The sequence below is a fragment of the Artibeus jamaicensis genome, unplaced genomic scaffold, assembly GCF_021234435.1.
Source record: "Artibeus jamaicensis isolate MK-2021 breed Jamaican fruit bat unplaced genomic scaffold, CSHL_Jam_final contig_233, whole genome shotgun sequence".
In the NCBI taxonomy this organism is placed as follows: domain Eukaryota; kingdom Metazoa; phylum Chordata; class Mammalia; order Chiroptera; family Phyllostomidae; genus Artibeus; species Artibeus jamaicensis.
In genome coordinates, this window is record NW_026521486.1 from 22,925,581 (window position 1) to 22,939,712 (window position 14,132).

The 14,132-nt window shown below is 37.3% G+C and overlaps 1 protein-coding gene across 2 annotated transcripts in view; it reads right to left on the reverse strand.

Moving 5' to 3' along the window:
• Positions 1-14,132, reverse strand: part of LOC119065691 (pregnancy zone protein-like) — a 44,138-nt gene that overhangs the window by 12,575 nt on the left and 17,431 nt on the right. For both annotated transcript variants that reach the window (XM_053661624.1, XM_053661625.1), the window contains 11 exons: positions 12,868-13,011; positions 12,407-12,518; positions 8,004-8,151; positions 7,108-7,336; positions 6,151-6,277; positions 5,684-5,805; positions 5,135-5,186; positions 3,929-4,012; positions 3,492-3,668; positions 3,113-3,200; positions 1,772-1,928 (listed from right to left, as the gene is read on the reverse strand). In XM_053661624.1, coding sequence (XP_053517599.1) covers positions 1,772-1,928; positions 3,113-3,200; positions 3,492-3,668; positions 3,929-4,012; positions 5,135-5,186; positions 5,684-5,805; positions 6,151-6,277; positions 7,108-7,336; positions 8,004-8,151; positions 12,407-12,518; positions 12,868-13,011 — 1,440 coding nt within the window. The remainder of the gene's footprint in view (positions 1-1,771; positions 1,929-3,112; positions 3,201-3,491; positions 3,669-3,928; positions 4,013-5,134; positions 5,187-5,683; positions 5,806-6,150; positions 6,278-7,107; positions 7,337-8,003; positions 8,152-12,406; positions 12,519-12,867; positions 13,012-14,132) is intronic.

A 14,132-nucleotide genomic window follows, 5' to 3' on the forward strand; every position in this document is an offset into this window, starting at 1 on the left:
TCTGCTCCTGATCTAGCTGTCCTCTTAGTTTGCTTTTGTTTTAGGTGTGGTTGTTAGTAACTGTGAGTTTGCTGTCCTTTCACTGTTCATCTTTTTATCTTCTTTTTCTTAGGTAAGTCCCTATAACATTTCATATAATAAGGGCTTGGTGATGATGATGAACTCCTTGAATTTGGTCTTATCTGAGAAGCACTTTATCTGTCCTTCCATTCTAAATGAAAACTTTGCTGGGTAGAGCAATCTTGGTTGTAGGTCTTTGGTTTTCATGACTTGGAATACCTCTTTCCAGCCCCTTCTTACCTGTAAGGTCTCTTTTGAGAAATCAGCTGACAGTCTGATGGGAACTCCTTTGTAGGTGACTGTTCCCTTAGCTCTTGCTGCTTCTAGGATTCTCTCCTTCATTTTAATCTTGGCTAATGTAATGCTGATGTGCCTTGGTGTGTTCCTTTTTGGGTCCAACTTCTTTGGGACTCTCTGAGCTTCCTGGATTTCCTGGAAGTCTATTTCCTTTGCCAATTTGGGGAAATTTTCCTTTATTATTTGTTCAAATAAGTTTTCCACTGGTGGCTGTGCCTTTCCCCCTTCTGCTACCCCTATAATTCGGATGTTGGAATGTTTAAAGATGTCCTGGAGGTTCCTAAGCTTTTCCTCATTTTTCTGAATTCTTATTTCTTCATTCTTTTCTGTTTGATCATTTTTTCCTTCCTTGTGGTCCACTCCCTTGATTTGAGTCCCAATTTTCTTTCCATTACTATTGATTTCCCTTGTATTACCATTCATTTCAATTAGTTTAGCTTCCATATGTTTCTCTAATTTGTGACTAAAATCAACCAGTTCTGTAAGGATCCTGATAACTAGTGTTTTGAACTGTGCATCTGAAAGACCGGCTATTTCTTCATCACTTAGATCTATGGGTTCTGGGGCTCTGAGTTGTCCTAGAGCCATTTTTGGTCTATTCGTGCCGTTAAGTAATAGGAGCGAAGCCTTAGTTGTTTACCAGGACGGGGCGACCCAGGTCGCTGGTTTGTGACACTATATGTGGGGGCGGGGTCAGAGAGGGAGAAATGGCGGTCCTCTCTGCTAGCCCAGCCCGTCCAGTCACACTACTCGCCCTGGGCTTGTTTATCCGATCGGAATTGTGCGAGCCTGCTGCCCCGCGCAGGCTTCCCTTCTCACTGGTTTCTCCGCACGCAGATGCAGATGTGCGCGACCGACTGAGACAGCCCCCGCGCCTCTTCCCTGTGCGTAGCCAGCCCGCGATCAGCGCCGCGCACCACTGTTCAGGGATTTTTTTCTTGCCAACCTGCTCCGCTGCTGGTTTCGCTTCTCTTACCGATTTAGCCGAGCATTTAGTTGTCTTTGGACTCCGTATTGTCGATTTTCCGTGTGGCTTGCTTGTGATTGTTGTTAAAAATAGTTGTTCTTAGATTTGGTTGTGCACAGAGGCAAGGTGGTTCCTCCACCTATGTCTTCATCTTGGAGGAAGTTCCTAATTCTACTTCTGAATTTTAGTGTATTCTCTCCTGTTTTTTTTTAATTCAAATTGTCCTCAGTATGTTTTCTATCAAACAAAGTAACACCCTCATGCAAAGCACCATTTCTTTATCTTTATAATTCTTTTTTTCAGGTTTAATACTCCTTCCTGGATGTCCTCTTACATTACCTCAGACTTCATCTTTGCAATTTCTCTGTTGTCTTTCTCCCTCGCTCTTGGAGAAATGTTAATATTGATGTATGGTGAAGTTTAGGATAAGTACTCACAACTCTTTACCTTCATGGCATTGTTGAGCAGCGACCCACTACTTCTGAAACAGCCATTGTCCTCCTGCTTTCGGGACAGCCAGGTGCGGGCTTCGATAATATGTCCTTCATCAATGAAGGTGTGAGTTCGAGCCTGGGCAAAAGTCTGCAGTACAAAAGCTGTGAGCCTGAGGGTGAAGAGGAGTGGAATGCTAAGACCACGTTTTTCATACAGCACCTTAATGTTCTGTTTTGAGCACATAGATCCCATCTCCTCCCCATTCACCCTCATGAGAATCAAAAAGCTGTTACTCAGTTTGGAAACTTTTTCTGTTAACCTGGCTATCTTTATTTCTATCTCTATCATCTGTATCCATATATAGTTTTCCTGTGGCACATTGTTAAATGCACTGCCAAGAATTCTTGCTTTTGAAAGCATTCCTGCACCACTTTAGAGATTTAGGTTTCTCCCAGTTCTCTTGGGTGGTTAAGACATTTGCTCTCACATTCTGTACTTTCTATATTTATTCCTTTCCACTGATGTCTTACTTTGTATTCTGCAGCTATCCTTCTATTGGACTGACTTCTAATGTTCTGCTTCAGTAAATATTTTCCTCTACATCATCCTGCCTCTTAAGTACTTTTAGGGTCCTTGGTTTACTCTTGGTTTTTTCTTTTTGTGTGTGTGTGTGTGTGGTCACACGTAGTCAAGATAGATAGACAATAGATAGATAGACAGACAGATAGAAAAATAGATGGATAAAAAGATGAATAGATAAAAATATGAATGGATGGGTAGATAGGTAGATGAAATAATGGGTGGATAGATGATAGATAGATAGATAGATAGATAGAGAGACAGAGGGTCATCCAGTAGAAGGTGGTAAAATACACACTGTGAGTAATGGCTGATATTTTTCTAGCCAATTTTATCATCTTTCAGCACTGATCAACAACTTGTGAGGGAAGATCACAAACTTATTATGGCTCTTCAGCAACATGAGAAAGAAGACAGGCTTGGTATGTTGGCTATAAAAAAAATCAACTTCAAAGTCTCTTCAGTGTTGTCACTTACTCATTGTTTCTACTAGAGACATTTATTTATCCACAATGGATGTCATTTCCCCCTCTGTAAAATGAAGCTAATAGTTCTCACTTCACAGGATTGTCATAAAAGTTAAATAGGCTAATATACAGAGTTGGGTGAAAGTAGATTTACAGTAACGAGTACACAAAAGTTTATTCTTATGTTATTCTTAATTATTGTATTATTTTCCATACAAATAAGTGTAAATCTACTTTTTTGCCCTACCCTCTCTATGTACATACTTTGAACTCATGGTTGAAACTCAGACTGATTTTATTTTCTTACCAAGTGTTGCCCTGCTCCTTGGCATGTTTCTCCCCAAAGGTGCTATAGGAACCATCTTGATGTTTGTAGTTCAGCTGTCTTTGGTAACCTGGAAAAAAAAGGTTCAAATAATTTAAGAAGTATTATAGAAAGGCAGGGTATATCTGTAGGTGCAGGCTGATGTATCCAGATGCCACTGACATTTCACAGGTTCACGTATAGGATCTGTCCCAGTTTCACGGCTATTATGGATATGTCAGAATGCAACAGCCTATTAGATGGTGAAAAACTTTTAATTTCTACGAAAATCATCACATTAGCTTAAAATCTGGTGATAGATCACACACTTAGTGAGGAAAACTCACTAGAGTAACACAGTAAACTTTGTTGTCTCACTTACCACGGTTGAGATAGCCAATGGCTTTAGACTTGATCTCCGAGGTTAACTGTTGGGTTTCATTCAGATAGTTCAACACATAGATGTTAGGGGCAAAAAGGACCATGTTTTGTTCTCCACAGCCATAGGGCATCTGGAGCAGATTGTGTATATTTTGCAGAGCAGAACCTAGTATGTCACCTGGGGAACGTGAGATTAAATATCAGAGTAATTTAAATTCATATGTAGCCAACATTATTAAAGACAAACAATTTTTATGTTGAAAATCATATACTCTAACATGTAGGTAAGGAAAAACTTGTATTTAGAGAGACTGGGCCTTCCAGGACCCTATGTAAATAGACACTATCAATAAGTTGATATTTGGAACATAAATATATAGGTAAGATGCATGGTGGCAGTTCTTTTGTCCCAAGTTTCTTAGATGCAAGAAGACTTACCCAAAACTGACAGAGAGGCTCTGGCAGATTCTTTGACAACATTTTCTGGGAGCTTCAGGGATAATTGCTCAGATATTTCAGTACCTTTGGAAACAGACAATTTCCATCTGTTACAGCAATATAATGCAGTGGTTAGGAACGGGGTTTTAGAGCCACATGGCCTCAGTATGACACTGGCCCTCCCACCTACTAGCTGTAGACCTTGGAGAGATTGCTTAACTTATTCCTGGTCTAACTTGCTCATATGATGATTCAGTGAAATAAGACATAGAGAACACATATGAATATGAAAAGCCTCTGCAACATCTTTAATCTCAAAACATGTGAACAATTATTATTATTGTTACCATTACATTTAGCAGTAGCATTATTATGTCTTTTGGAGGAAACCTGTATTCAAGGAATAAGAATTTTGACTTGCAGTGAGATTGCCTTTAACAGCCCAGCTTTTCCTGGCACGATGTGACTTTCTGAGTCTTCTTCCTCTCACTTTGCCATATTCGGTTGCTGTGCACAGTAGCTCCCTAAAAGAATGCTACGAGCTGGTGGGAATCTGTAGTTCTCTGAATCGATTGTGTCATTCTCTGACTTTATTAGTGTCTGATTTTATGCCTTAAATTGGTCCTTCTCAAATGACAATAACATTGTTGTATATACTATGGACATAGAACTAGTCCTAATGTACCAATGTAACTGAAAAGCTACAACTGTTTCTTAATGATATGGTGAAGTCCCAGTCCAAAGTGGAGGTTTTTTTTGTTTATTGTTTTTTTCTGCCATGAGAAACACATTTTTAATAAAATGCATAGGAAGCACTGTATGTTTTGTTGTTAACTATTTTAAAGAATATTAACTGTGATTTGAACTTATCAGGACTCTGCTTTCTTTCTACCTAGTCCTGTTATTCTCTAAGCTTCTATATCCTGGTTTGTTAATGAGCAGCCACAGGGCTGTGGCAGTGAGCCTAAAACTGAACCAGGCAAGTCCCAATATTAGTCTTCTGTACCCACAAGCCATGTTAATCCACTCTCTTGGGCTTGGTGTTCCTATTTATAAAAAGCATATAAAAATACTCAGTATTATGCCAAATTGAATAAAACATTCTGAAAATCATGGGAGACAAGATATATAAACATGCATGGTCACTTGAAATATATACCCTGGTGAGGGGTTGTTCTCACAATGATTATGAAGATGGACTTTTACCTGAAGCACAGGTCAAAGAGTTGAAGGTCTTTTCTTGCTCAATACCTTCAGGCTTGGGTGAAAAGAAAAAAATGGAGAAGAGGGATAAACATCGAGGGGACTGAGGGACAACCATAGGTTCATTGCTTTGAAGAGCAGTATTTACACTAAATGATGTTTAACATCCTTATTATCAAATTACTCTAAATATATGAAGCATTGAACACCCTGGGATATTGGCTGAGAGGAAAATGACACGTAATAAGAGCAGAGAATCAAATGTAATATAGGTGTGAGAAATATATGGACCTTACAAGAGAGGTAGAGATCAACAAAAGGGAAAGGGTCCACATAATGTATTAAATAACTATTTCCAATAAGCTAACAAGTTTATCTAGCAAGGTTTCTTACATACTTTTATGGTAGGAAACTCCATTGGTCTTATCAGATGAATTGTGTGAACATGATAATAATTATCCGTTGCTATCTCAAGGATGTCCATACTGTGTTTTATTGTTACTACTGTTAGGGGCTCAGAAAACTATGTCAAAGTGACAAAGACTGACTTACTTCCACCAACAGGGTCTTGATGACCGTGTCTTTCCTCCCTGTCTCAGGAACCTCAGCAAGCTCGTTCCCACAAATTTCCGGGGACTGCACTGACTCTGCATTCACTGAGAAGTTCACATTCCCTAAAAAAAGAATGTAGAAAATATGAGCATTCATCTTGGCAGCAGTCCAAGCCATCACTAATAGCTGAAAAGGACTATGCTCTGTCATGATCTTAAAGGGCTGCACTTTAACCTTACAGTTGGCTGTAATAGGAAAGAAAGTTGAAAACAAAACAAAACAAAAAACTCAAAGCTAAGGCATGCAGAATAGCCAATGCTCAAGTGGAGTGATTGCGGGGCCCAGATATCATGGGAGTAGTGGGAGGGGGCCGATTTGGGTAGCAAAAGAGAGAATGTGATGTAAGCAGTATTGAGAGATCCAGCACCCTTGTTGATTGGCAAACAGTTTGGAGGAACCTCACTCACCCAGAGTTTTAGGAGTTACAGCCCAAGACACGGTTTGCCGCTCATTTACACAGATGCAGTAGGACTCTTTTCCCTCTGTGGTTTGGTCTGCTAGGAAGGCTGTAGAAGCTTCCAGTTGCACTCTGACCTATCATCCACAAGTGAGGCATAAAGATAGGTGTTATCAGAATATGGAGAGACACTGAATGCACAGAAGTGAGGCAACATCTGAGATGTTGCACTAAACTAGAATTTGGAAGAAAAAAATATGACTTTCATGTATGCTTTGAGAAGCATGAACATAGGAATGACACAAATCAAGACTGATTCTTTAGTAGGAGGAGCTGGCACTTAGATTAGGGAAGATCACGGACATCTGCAGATATTGCCCCCGGGAGCACTGTGTCCTGGGTTCTATCTGCTGGTTCTTAGCTCCTTGTAGATTTTCTTCCTACCTCTCCTACTTCCTCCAATATGTGTCGTGTCTGTTCTATATGAGACATAGCACATTTTGAAGGGAAGGTTCCTACCTAGAGGGCATTGTATTACAAAAGGGATAATGTCCTCACAAAATATGACATCTTTTACAAGTGTTATAAGAGAAGTTAAAGGTACATATTGTGGGAGTGCAGAGATGAGGGCTTAAAGAATGACACCAATGAAATTAAGAAAACTGATCTTTGTGTCAACATCGAGAATTCTCCACCAAGAAGTTTATCTTGTGTCAGGATTCTGCAAGATTCAGGATACTTAAAAAATATATGTGGGTTGGAGATTTATGGTTTTTCAGTACCTATAGCTCACGTGTCATTGTGTTATCTTTCAGATCTTGTCTTGAGTTGTTTGGCACTGTTTGTTTGCAGTGCTAGCTCATAATTCCTAGAATTATCCAATTCTCCAGTCTTGGGAGCAAATCAGGAGTTGACTGACTAAAGAAATTCCATCTGCCTTTTCAACTCACCCTCATTTTCTGCTTACCCGGATGCATTTGGGAAGGTAGTTGAGGACAGTGGCCTTGAGTGTGAAGGCCTCTCCACGGATCACAGAGTAGGGCATTGTGAGCTCCACAAAGAAGGGCTGGAAGGCTCGGAGAGAGGCGGGAGGAGAGAGACCAAGTCCAGTGTCATTGGACAGGCAGAGGGCCACTGCCTTCCACTTAGTGATGGTATCAGGGATTGTTACTCCCACTTCAGCCACACCCGATGAGCTGGGGAGGACGGCAAAGAGAGGAACAGAAAGTAAGCAGGTAAAATGTCTTTTTTTTCAAATGAGAATTAATATGCATGAAGGGACTGTTAAATGAAATCCACTCAGGGATTCCCGTGCAAGGGTGCATGTGTATACTGGGGACTGAGGTGGGAAACGGAAAGGGATTAAATGGGCATAGATCTATACCTTTCCCTTACCAGTCTATGGCTACATTACATGTGTGTATTTTAAAAAGAAATATTTGAATGTGATTCAGTTTGGTCCTTAAGATACCCTCATTATTGGACAATCCCATAAAGCGTGTTTAAGATTCATGATCCAACAAATAAACCATCGTACTTATATAACCTGATTTGTTTATAGGCTTATTCTAATCTTGTTTATGAAAGGCTTTCTGGATGGCATTAGGCAGTATAGAATTGGAATATTATAGCCCCCCTTGTCTGTTTTCTGGCAGGAATAATTATTTTAGACTTGTTCAGCTCTGAGAGATAATTATACTAGCAATCTTATACAATAAATATGTTTTTCTTAGGTCTCCCATGAAAGGGTAAAGGGTTAAAGCAATTACGTGAAACTTCCAAGACAGATTATCTCAGAGTTGAAAATGCTGGAGGGGCCATATAGCTTCACCCATAGCAAATGGGGGAGAGAATGTTACTTACTCCACCACCGCCAACTCCCAGATCCAGGTCTCAGGAAAATAACTCCGCACTGTTTCAGAGACTGGCTCTGGACTTTGAATACTATTTTCAAGCGTCATACCATATGCAGCAGGTTGAGGACTATATGGACCCCCTACACCTGCTGAACCTATCAAAATAAGAGAAAATAATAATCTAGTTAGGGAAAAAGCATCCATTATTTTATGGTGTATGTGTCTGTGAGACTTAGAGCAAATTTTCAGTTTTCCTAAGAATTGTAGAATTTTAAAAATAATTTCTTGAATCCATGTTATTTGGGCAGAGAGCACTCTTTTTTTAAAGGTAGAAATTCTATGTATCCTAGAGATAGCATAATTTTATGTGAATGGAGGCTGGAAGAACAAGATCACTTACAGATAGTATTTTCGCTTGTGGTGGAAATGGCGGGTTTTCAGAGAGTACTGTTTTCTGCATAGAAAAGCTGATCATAAAAGGTAAAACTCTCTTTGGGCAACACGAGTGGTTGTTATATTGGAAATTAAATTACCAATGAAGTGAATAGAATTTAATAATATCAATTCTGTATATTATATTGAAGCTTGTAAATTCATTGCTCTCTTGGTAACAAGGCTAGATCATTAGATTTTATTCTACTTATTTGATGGAAAGGAGAAATGAAGAATTCAAGATGTCAAAAGAGATATTTCCATTTGGAATAGCTCTATAGATGAGGCAAGGAAAATACTTACAAAAGGGAGAGGTTAAGCATAAAGGTTACTGGTTCGTGTTGTGCCCAAAACCATTCTTATAAATTGAGTATTGATTAGGTTCTCTGCTCAAGTATCCCCTCTTATATTTCAGAATTACCTTGTGAAAAATATTGATAAGAGAAGGCATATTTCCAGGAATTTCCCCTGAATATTTCTCAACTGTTAAAAACATCAATGGTAATTTCTTTAATAAATATCACAGTTTCTTCCCATCAGGTCCTTGTTCCTCATCTCCTTTATGTCAAATGGTAGCCATGTCTGTGCCTGACTTTGATGTCTCACTGATGGTCTATTATCTCTGTCTTTACTCTTATTTTTAATTATAAGTATATAAGAGGATGATGCATGCAATCGAACTGTTTCCCATTTCACCCCCTTGACATCAAAGACTCTCAAACTTCTCCAGCTATTACAGTTAACAAACCATGGCAGGATGTGTTATTTTAACTTCAGTTATTGGTTGACAGCTATTTCCCCCTTATTGTCTCTTATTCTCAATGTCAATTTGACTCTCTACCTATTCTTTTACAGTATCTATGTTAAATTTGAGTCTTCCTCATGCTACAATAATAAATTCCACTTTAAATGTTTTCAAATTCATTTGCCAAAACAAAATCTTTTTCCCCCTCCTTTTCCCATCCGACTTCATTAAAATGGGTTGATCCCTGGAGTAACCCACTTACCATCTGTTCCACTGCTGATGACAAAATACATTCAACTGGATGTTCTGTTCACGGCTTAAAAAAGAAGCATCTAATCTAGCTCTGTAATAGTTGCATTCATTTTTGACCTTTTTTATTCTGAGGCAAAAAGTATAAAAGTTATTTTCTTCTACATTTAGTGTCTAGTATGATCCTTCGTAGCAACATTAGATCATGTCGCTCCTCTTCTGCAAGTCCCCCCATCTCACTCACAGCAAAAAGTCAAATCCTTACAATGAATGATCTACAAGGCCCTACGAGATCTGACCTTAATTATTCCTCTGGTTTCTCTCTCCAAGTGTTCTCACTTTATTTACTGGGTTCCTCCTAAACTGGCTTCTTCACACTTTTTATATTCCAGACAATCTCTTGCCTTATAGATTAGAGCCTTGGAGAGGCAGAATAGTGTGGTAGTTAAAAAAACATGGACCTGGAGTCCACTTGATCGGAATCCCCATTCCTCCGTGTATTTACTGGCTGAGTTACTTAATCTTTCTGGGTTCAGTTTTTTTTGTTTCAAAAATGCTGATAACCACACAAAAAGACATGGTGATAGGTGAAGTGATAGAGCTCTACAGTTGTAGGTGATGTTAGCTAGTTCTGCAGTGGTAGTTGTTTCACAACACATTTCAAATGGATATATTGTACACCTTGAACTTACACAATTTAGTGTCAATGTATGTCAATGATATCTTAATAAAGCTGGAAAAAACAACAAAAAATGGTGATAAAAATATACACTTACCTTAAAGGTTTGTTGTAAGAATTAAGAAAATTCTATTATCTATCTTGTCCATCTATGTATCTATGTATGTATCTATCATCTATCTATTTAATCTAATCTCTTAAAATTTAACAAGCACTCTGCAGGTATTTTCTATTACTGGAATTGCCTTTTATGGCTGCAGTATTCTGCTTCCAAGTAGTCATTTAGTTGGCTCTCCTTCTTCAAATCTTTGCTAAAATTTTATTCTCTTTTATTAAATTTTGAATGAGACATTCATTGATCACTCTATTCTCTGTTTAAATGTTCTTCATAGAATCTATCACTTTCTAATAAACTGTATAATTTACTTGCTTATTTTATTTACATTCTCTTTATGCCCATTAAAATATAACTTTCATACAACTGAAGATTTTTCTTCTCAATATTTGTTATATGTCCACAAACTAGGCCAGTAAGTATTCAATTAATATTTACTGAACACATGAGTAATAATAATTTTCATATTCGTACCTTAGTTTTTACCATTCCAAGCACTAATGATTTCTATCATTGTCCAGCATAATTTTACTCTTTTTAGATCCACCTGCCTTTTCCTTATTCTCTCTCTCTGTCTCTCTCTCACTCATTATTAAAGTTATATTCTCCATATTTACTGTTCTTTGCCATCAAACACCTTTTTAAAGAGATTTTTAACTTATTTATCTTTAGAGGGGAAGGGAAGGAGAGAGGGAGAGAAATATTAATGTATGCTTGCCTCTTGTATGTCCCCTGCTGGGAACTGGCCTGCAACCTAGGCATGTGCCCTAGACTGGGAATCGAACCTCGGTTGTTTGGTTTATAGGCCCACGCTCAATCCACTGAGCTATACCAGCCAGGGCTGCCATCAAACACTTTGAAGGTGAAAGATGACTTCCCAAATAGTCATGGGAATAGATTTATGTTCTTCAAATTATTTTCAAGAACTTTCACAAAATATCCTATTTTTCTTGGCTTTTCCATTGCTTCATAGACCTGAGTCATTTATATATCTACTCATTTCAATGTCCTTTGTGTATTCATCATACATTTTAGAAGTTATTTTTTCTGAGTTATATTATATACCTAAAATTCTTTTCTTATCAACTTCCAGAAAATTTTCTTTTCCCTTAAACTTTCATGGTATTAGCTCAAATTTATTTATGTGTAACATTCATGATTATTTTTTCCTTAATCTCTCTTATTTATAAAACATCTTGGTTGCCTGACAAAAATCATATTTACCATTACTAAGAAACTGTTTGGAATTGGTTTTGCTGTTGAAGGTTATACTTGGAGACAACTGTCCGAGGTCTTTTAAAAGTGAGCTAATAGCATTGTTTTCTTCACGATAGGATTGGTTTGTAGATGGGTATTGACATCACATGGTTAGTATAATAAACTCGATGTCAAGGAACGTGAAAAACAAATTTTAAAGAGTTAAAATTCTTTATTTGTTTTTATACCTGGTATTTATTTTAGTGCATAGTTTGAAATGTCTTGCAGTGCCTTTAAATTGCTTTGATTTATTAATGAAGGATTTGAGGCTTAGAAAAAAGGCATGACACACCCACGTCACATATAGTACCTCTGACTCATAATCCCAAACTCAAAAGATATTAATATTTACTAACAGAGAGACATGGGGGATATTTTAGAGAAAAGGATAACCAGAATTCCCTAAGAGAGGGATGAAAAAGTGTTGGCTGATCTGCTACAAGTTTACCTGGAGACTGGACAAATGTGTCTAAGCAGAAATTGAAGGGCCTAGGAAAGGGCTTCTTCACTGATATTTTATTTTGGTGTTTTTTGGCCCTGGGTTATAAGATATTTCTGCCATGTTTACATTGTTTCTTTTCACCAGTGATGCTTTGTCTCCTCCTTTCTATTCTGTTAGGTAAAGCATCTCTATGAATATCTTTTCTGATTTCATAATTAGAATTATTGCATTTTTCTATTATAAACTTGTTTTTCCTCCCTCATAGTGTATTATAATCTTGTATTTCAGCTGATTCTGTGCCCTGAAATATCTGACTCATCTAAAACAGACAGACAGAAAAACTCCCATCAGTTCTGGCCATGTTATTTCCCAGCTAACTGATCTCCGCAAGAAGCATTGTAAGTATACATATCTTATGGTACTTTTTTTTGTTTTCAAAAAGTATTATTGTTGTATGTGACACCTAATTAAAAGCAACTTTTTCTTTTTACCTCTATATAACACAGGCTGTCCTGGATTTCTTGCTGTTACAAAGTGGTAAGTCTCTGAACACGACTGTGGTTTTTGCACTCTAGAGTTGGTGAGCACCTTTAATCCCATGCCCTGTAAAAATGACAATTCAATAAATTTGTAAACTTGACTAGATGGCATGAAATATATTTTCCTTAGAATTTTCTACGTAATTCCAATAGCCTTATTGTTATATTAGCTCCATGGACAAGAAATATAAAATGGTAAGATTATAGTGCTTTATGGCTTATTAAAATTGTGTAATTTATCACCTTTTAAAAATTCCATAATTCAATATAACTAAAGTATCTCAGTGAAATGACAGAGATTACATCTTGCCTTGGCTCTGACTTACTGTCAGGCTAAATAATTTGAAAAATTATATATATGTATAAAGTTTTACTAACATTCAGAGTCTCATAATAACTAGTAAGGATTTTACCTTTAGAAAGCTATAGATATCTTCTTCAGTGTAAATTGCTTGACCAATGATATAAGGAGAACCACAGCGTTCTGGTCCTTCTTCCTGATCTTCCAAATTTTCAGGGAAATAAGTAAGGTCCTTCGTAGTGAGCAGATTATATACCTGTAGCAGTGGAGAGATTAAAAACAGAATTTTTACCTGCTTTTGTTTGGAAAAATTTAGTGAACTGAGAAAAATGATAGTTGTCATCTCTTTTCTGAGTACCTTCATGTAGTTAGTACCTCAGGATAAAACATTTGTTTAGCTTAGTAGTGTTTTTTGTTCTAAAGATGTAAAACATACTTAGGAAAATACTTCCATTGAACAATATCTTAAATTACCAAGGATTAATGAACACTTCACTGTAAAGTTTAGAAATAAAACTAGACCAGATATAGCAAGGAGACCTAACTTGCTTCTGGGTTAGATGAATCGTTAAGGCCCTGAGAAATTTAGGTAGGAATTGTTGGCATCTGTTAAGCTTCTAATTCTATTTAGCTTTATTCTTGGATAGAAGAATCACATAGGTGCATAAGTGACTATATATCATCTCTATTCAATAGAACAGATGACAAATGAAAGAGGCCTGGTTATTTATTCCTTCCAGAGTAAGACTAAGTTCTAATCAAAGAACTTCCAACATTTCCTTGACTGGATCTCAGAATTGTTGTGGATCAGTAACTCCTGTGCACCTCCTGTTTCCCCCACTTTTAAAAACAGGAGTGTTCTTAAACAGATGATTGGATAAAAAAAGATGTGGGGCATATATACTATGGAATGTTACTCAGACATATAAAACCATAAAATGTTGCCATATGTGACAACATGGGTGGATCTTGAGAGTATTATACTAAGTGAAGTAAGTCAGGAGGAAAAAGACAAGGACTGTAAGATTTCACTCATATGTTGATATAAACGAAGAGACAAAAAATGATGTAAACAAACAAAGAAAAAACTAGACACATAGATACAGAAAACAGAATGGTGGTTACCAGAGGGGAAGGAAGGTGGGGAGACAATGAAGAGGATAAAGGAGGCCAATTACAAGGTGACAAAAGGAGAATAAACTTTGGATGGGGTGTTACTAGAGTATACAGATTTCGTATTTTAAAGTTGTACTTCTGAAATTTATATAATGTTATTAGCTAATGTTATATCAATAAATTTAATTAAAAATAGGAAAAAAGAAAAGAAAAAAACATTCTAGGAGTGCCAATATGCCACTTTTACCATTGTATGTTGGG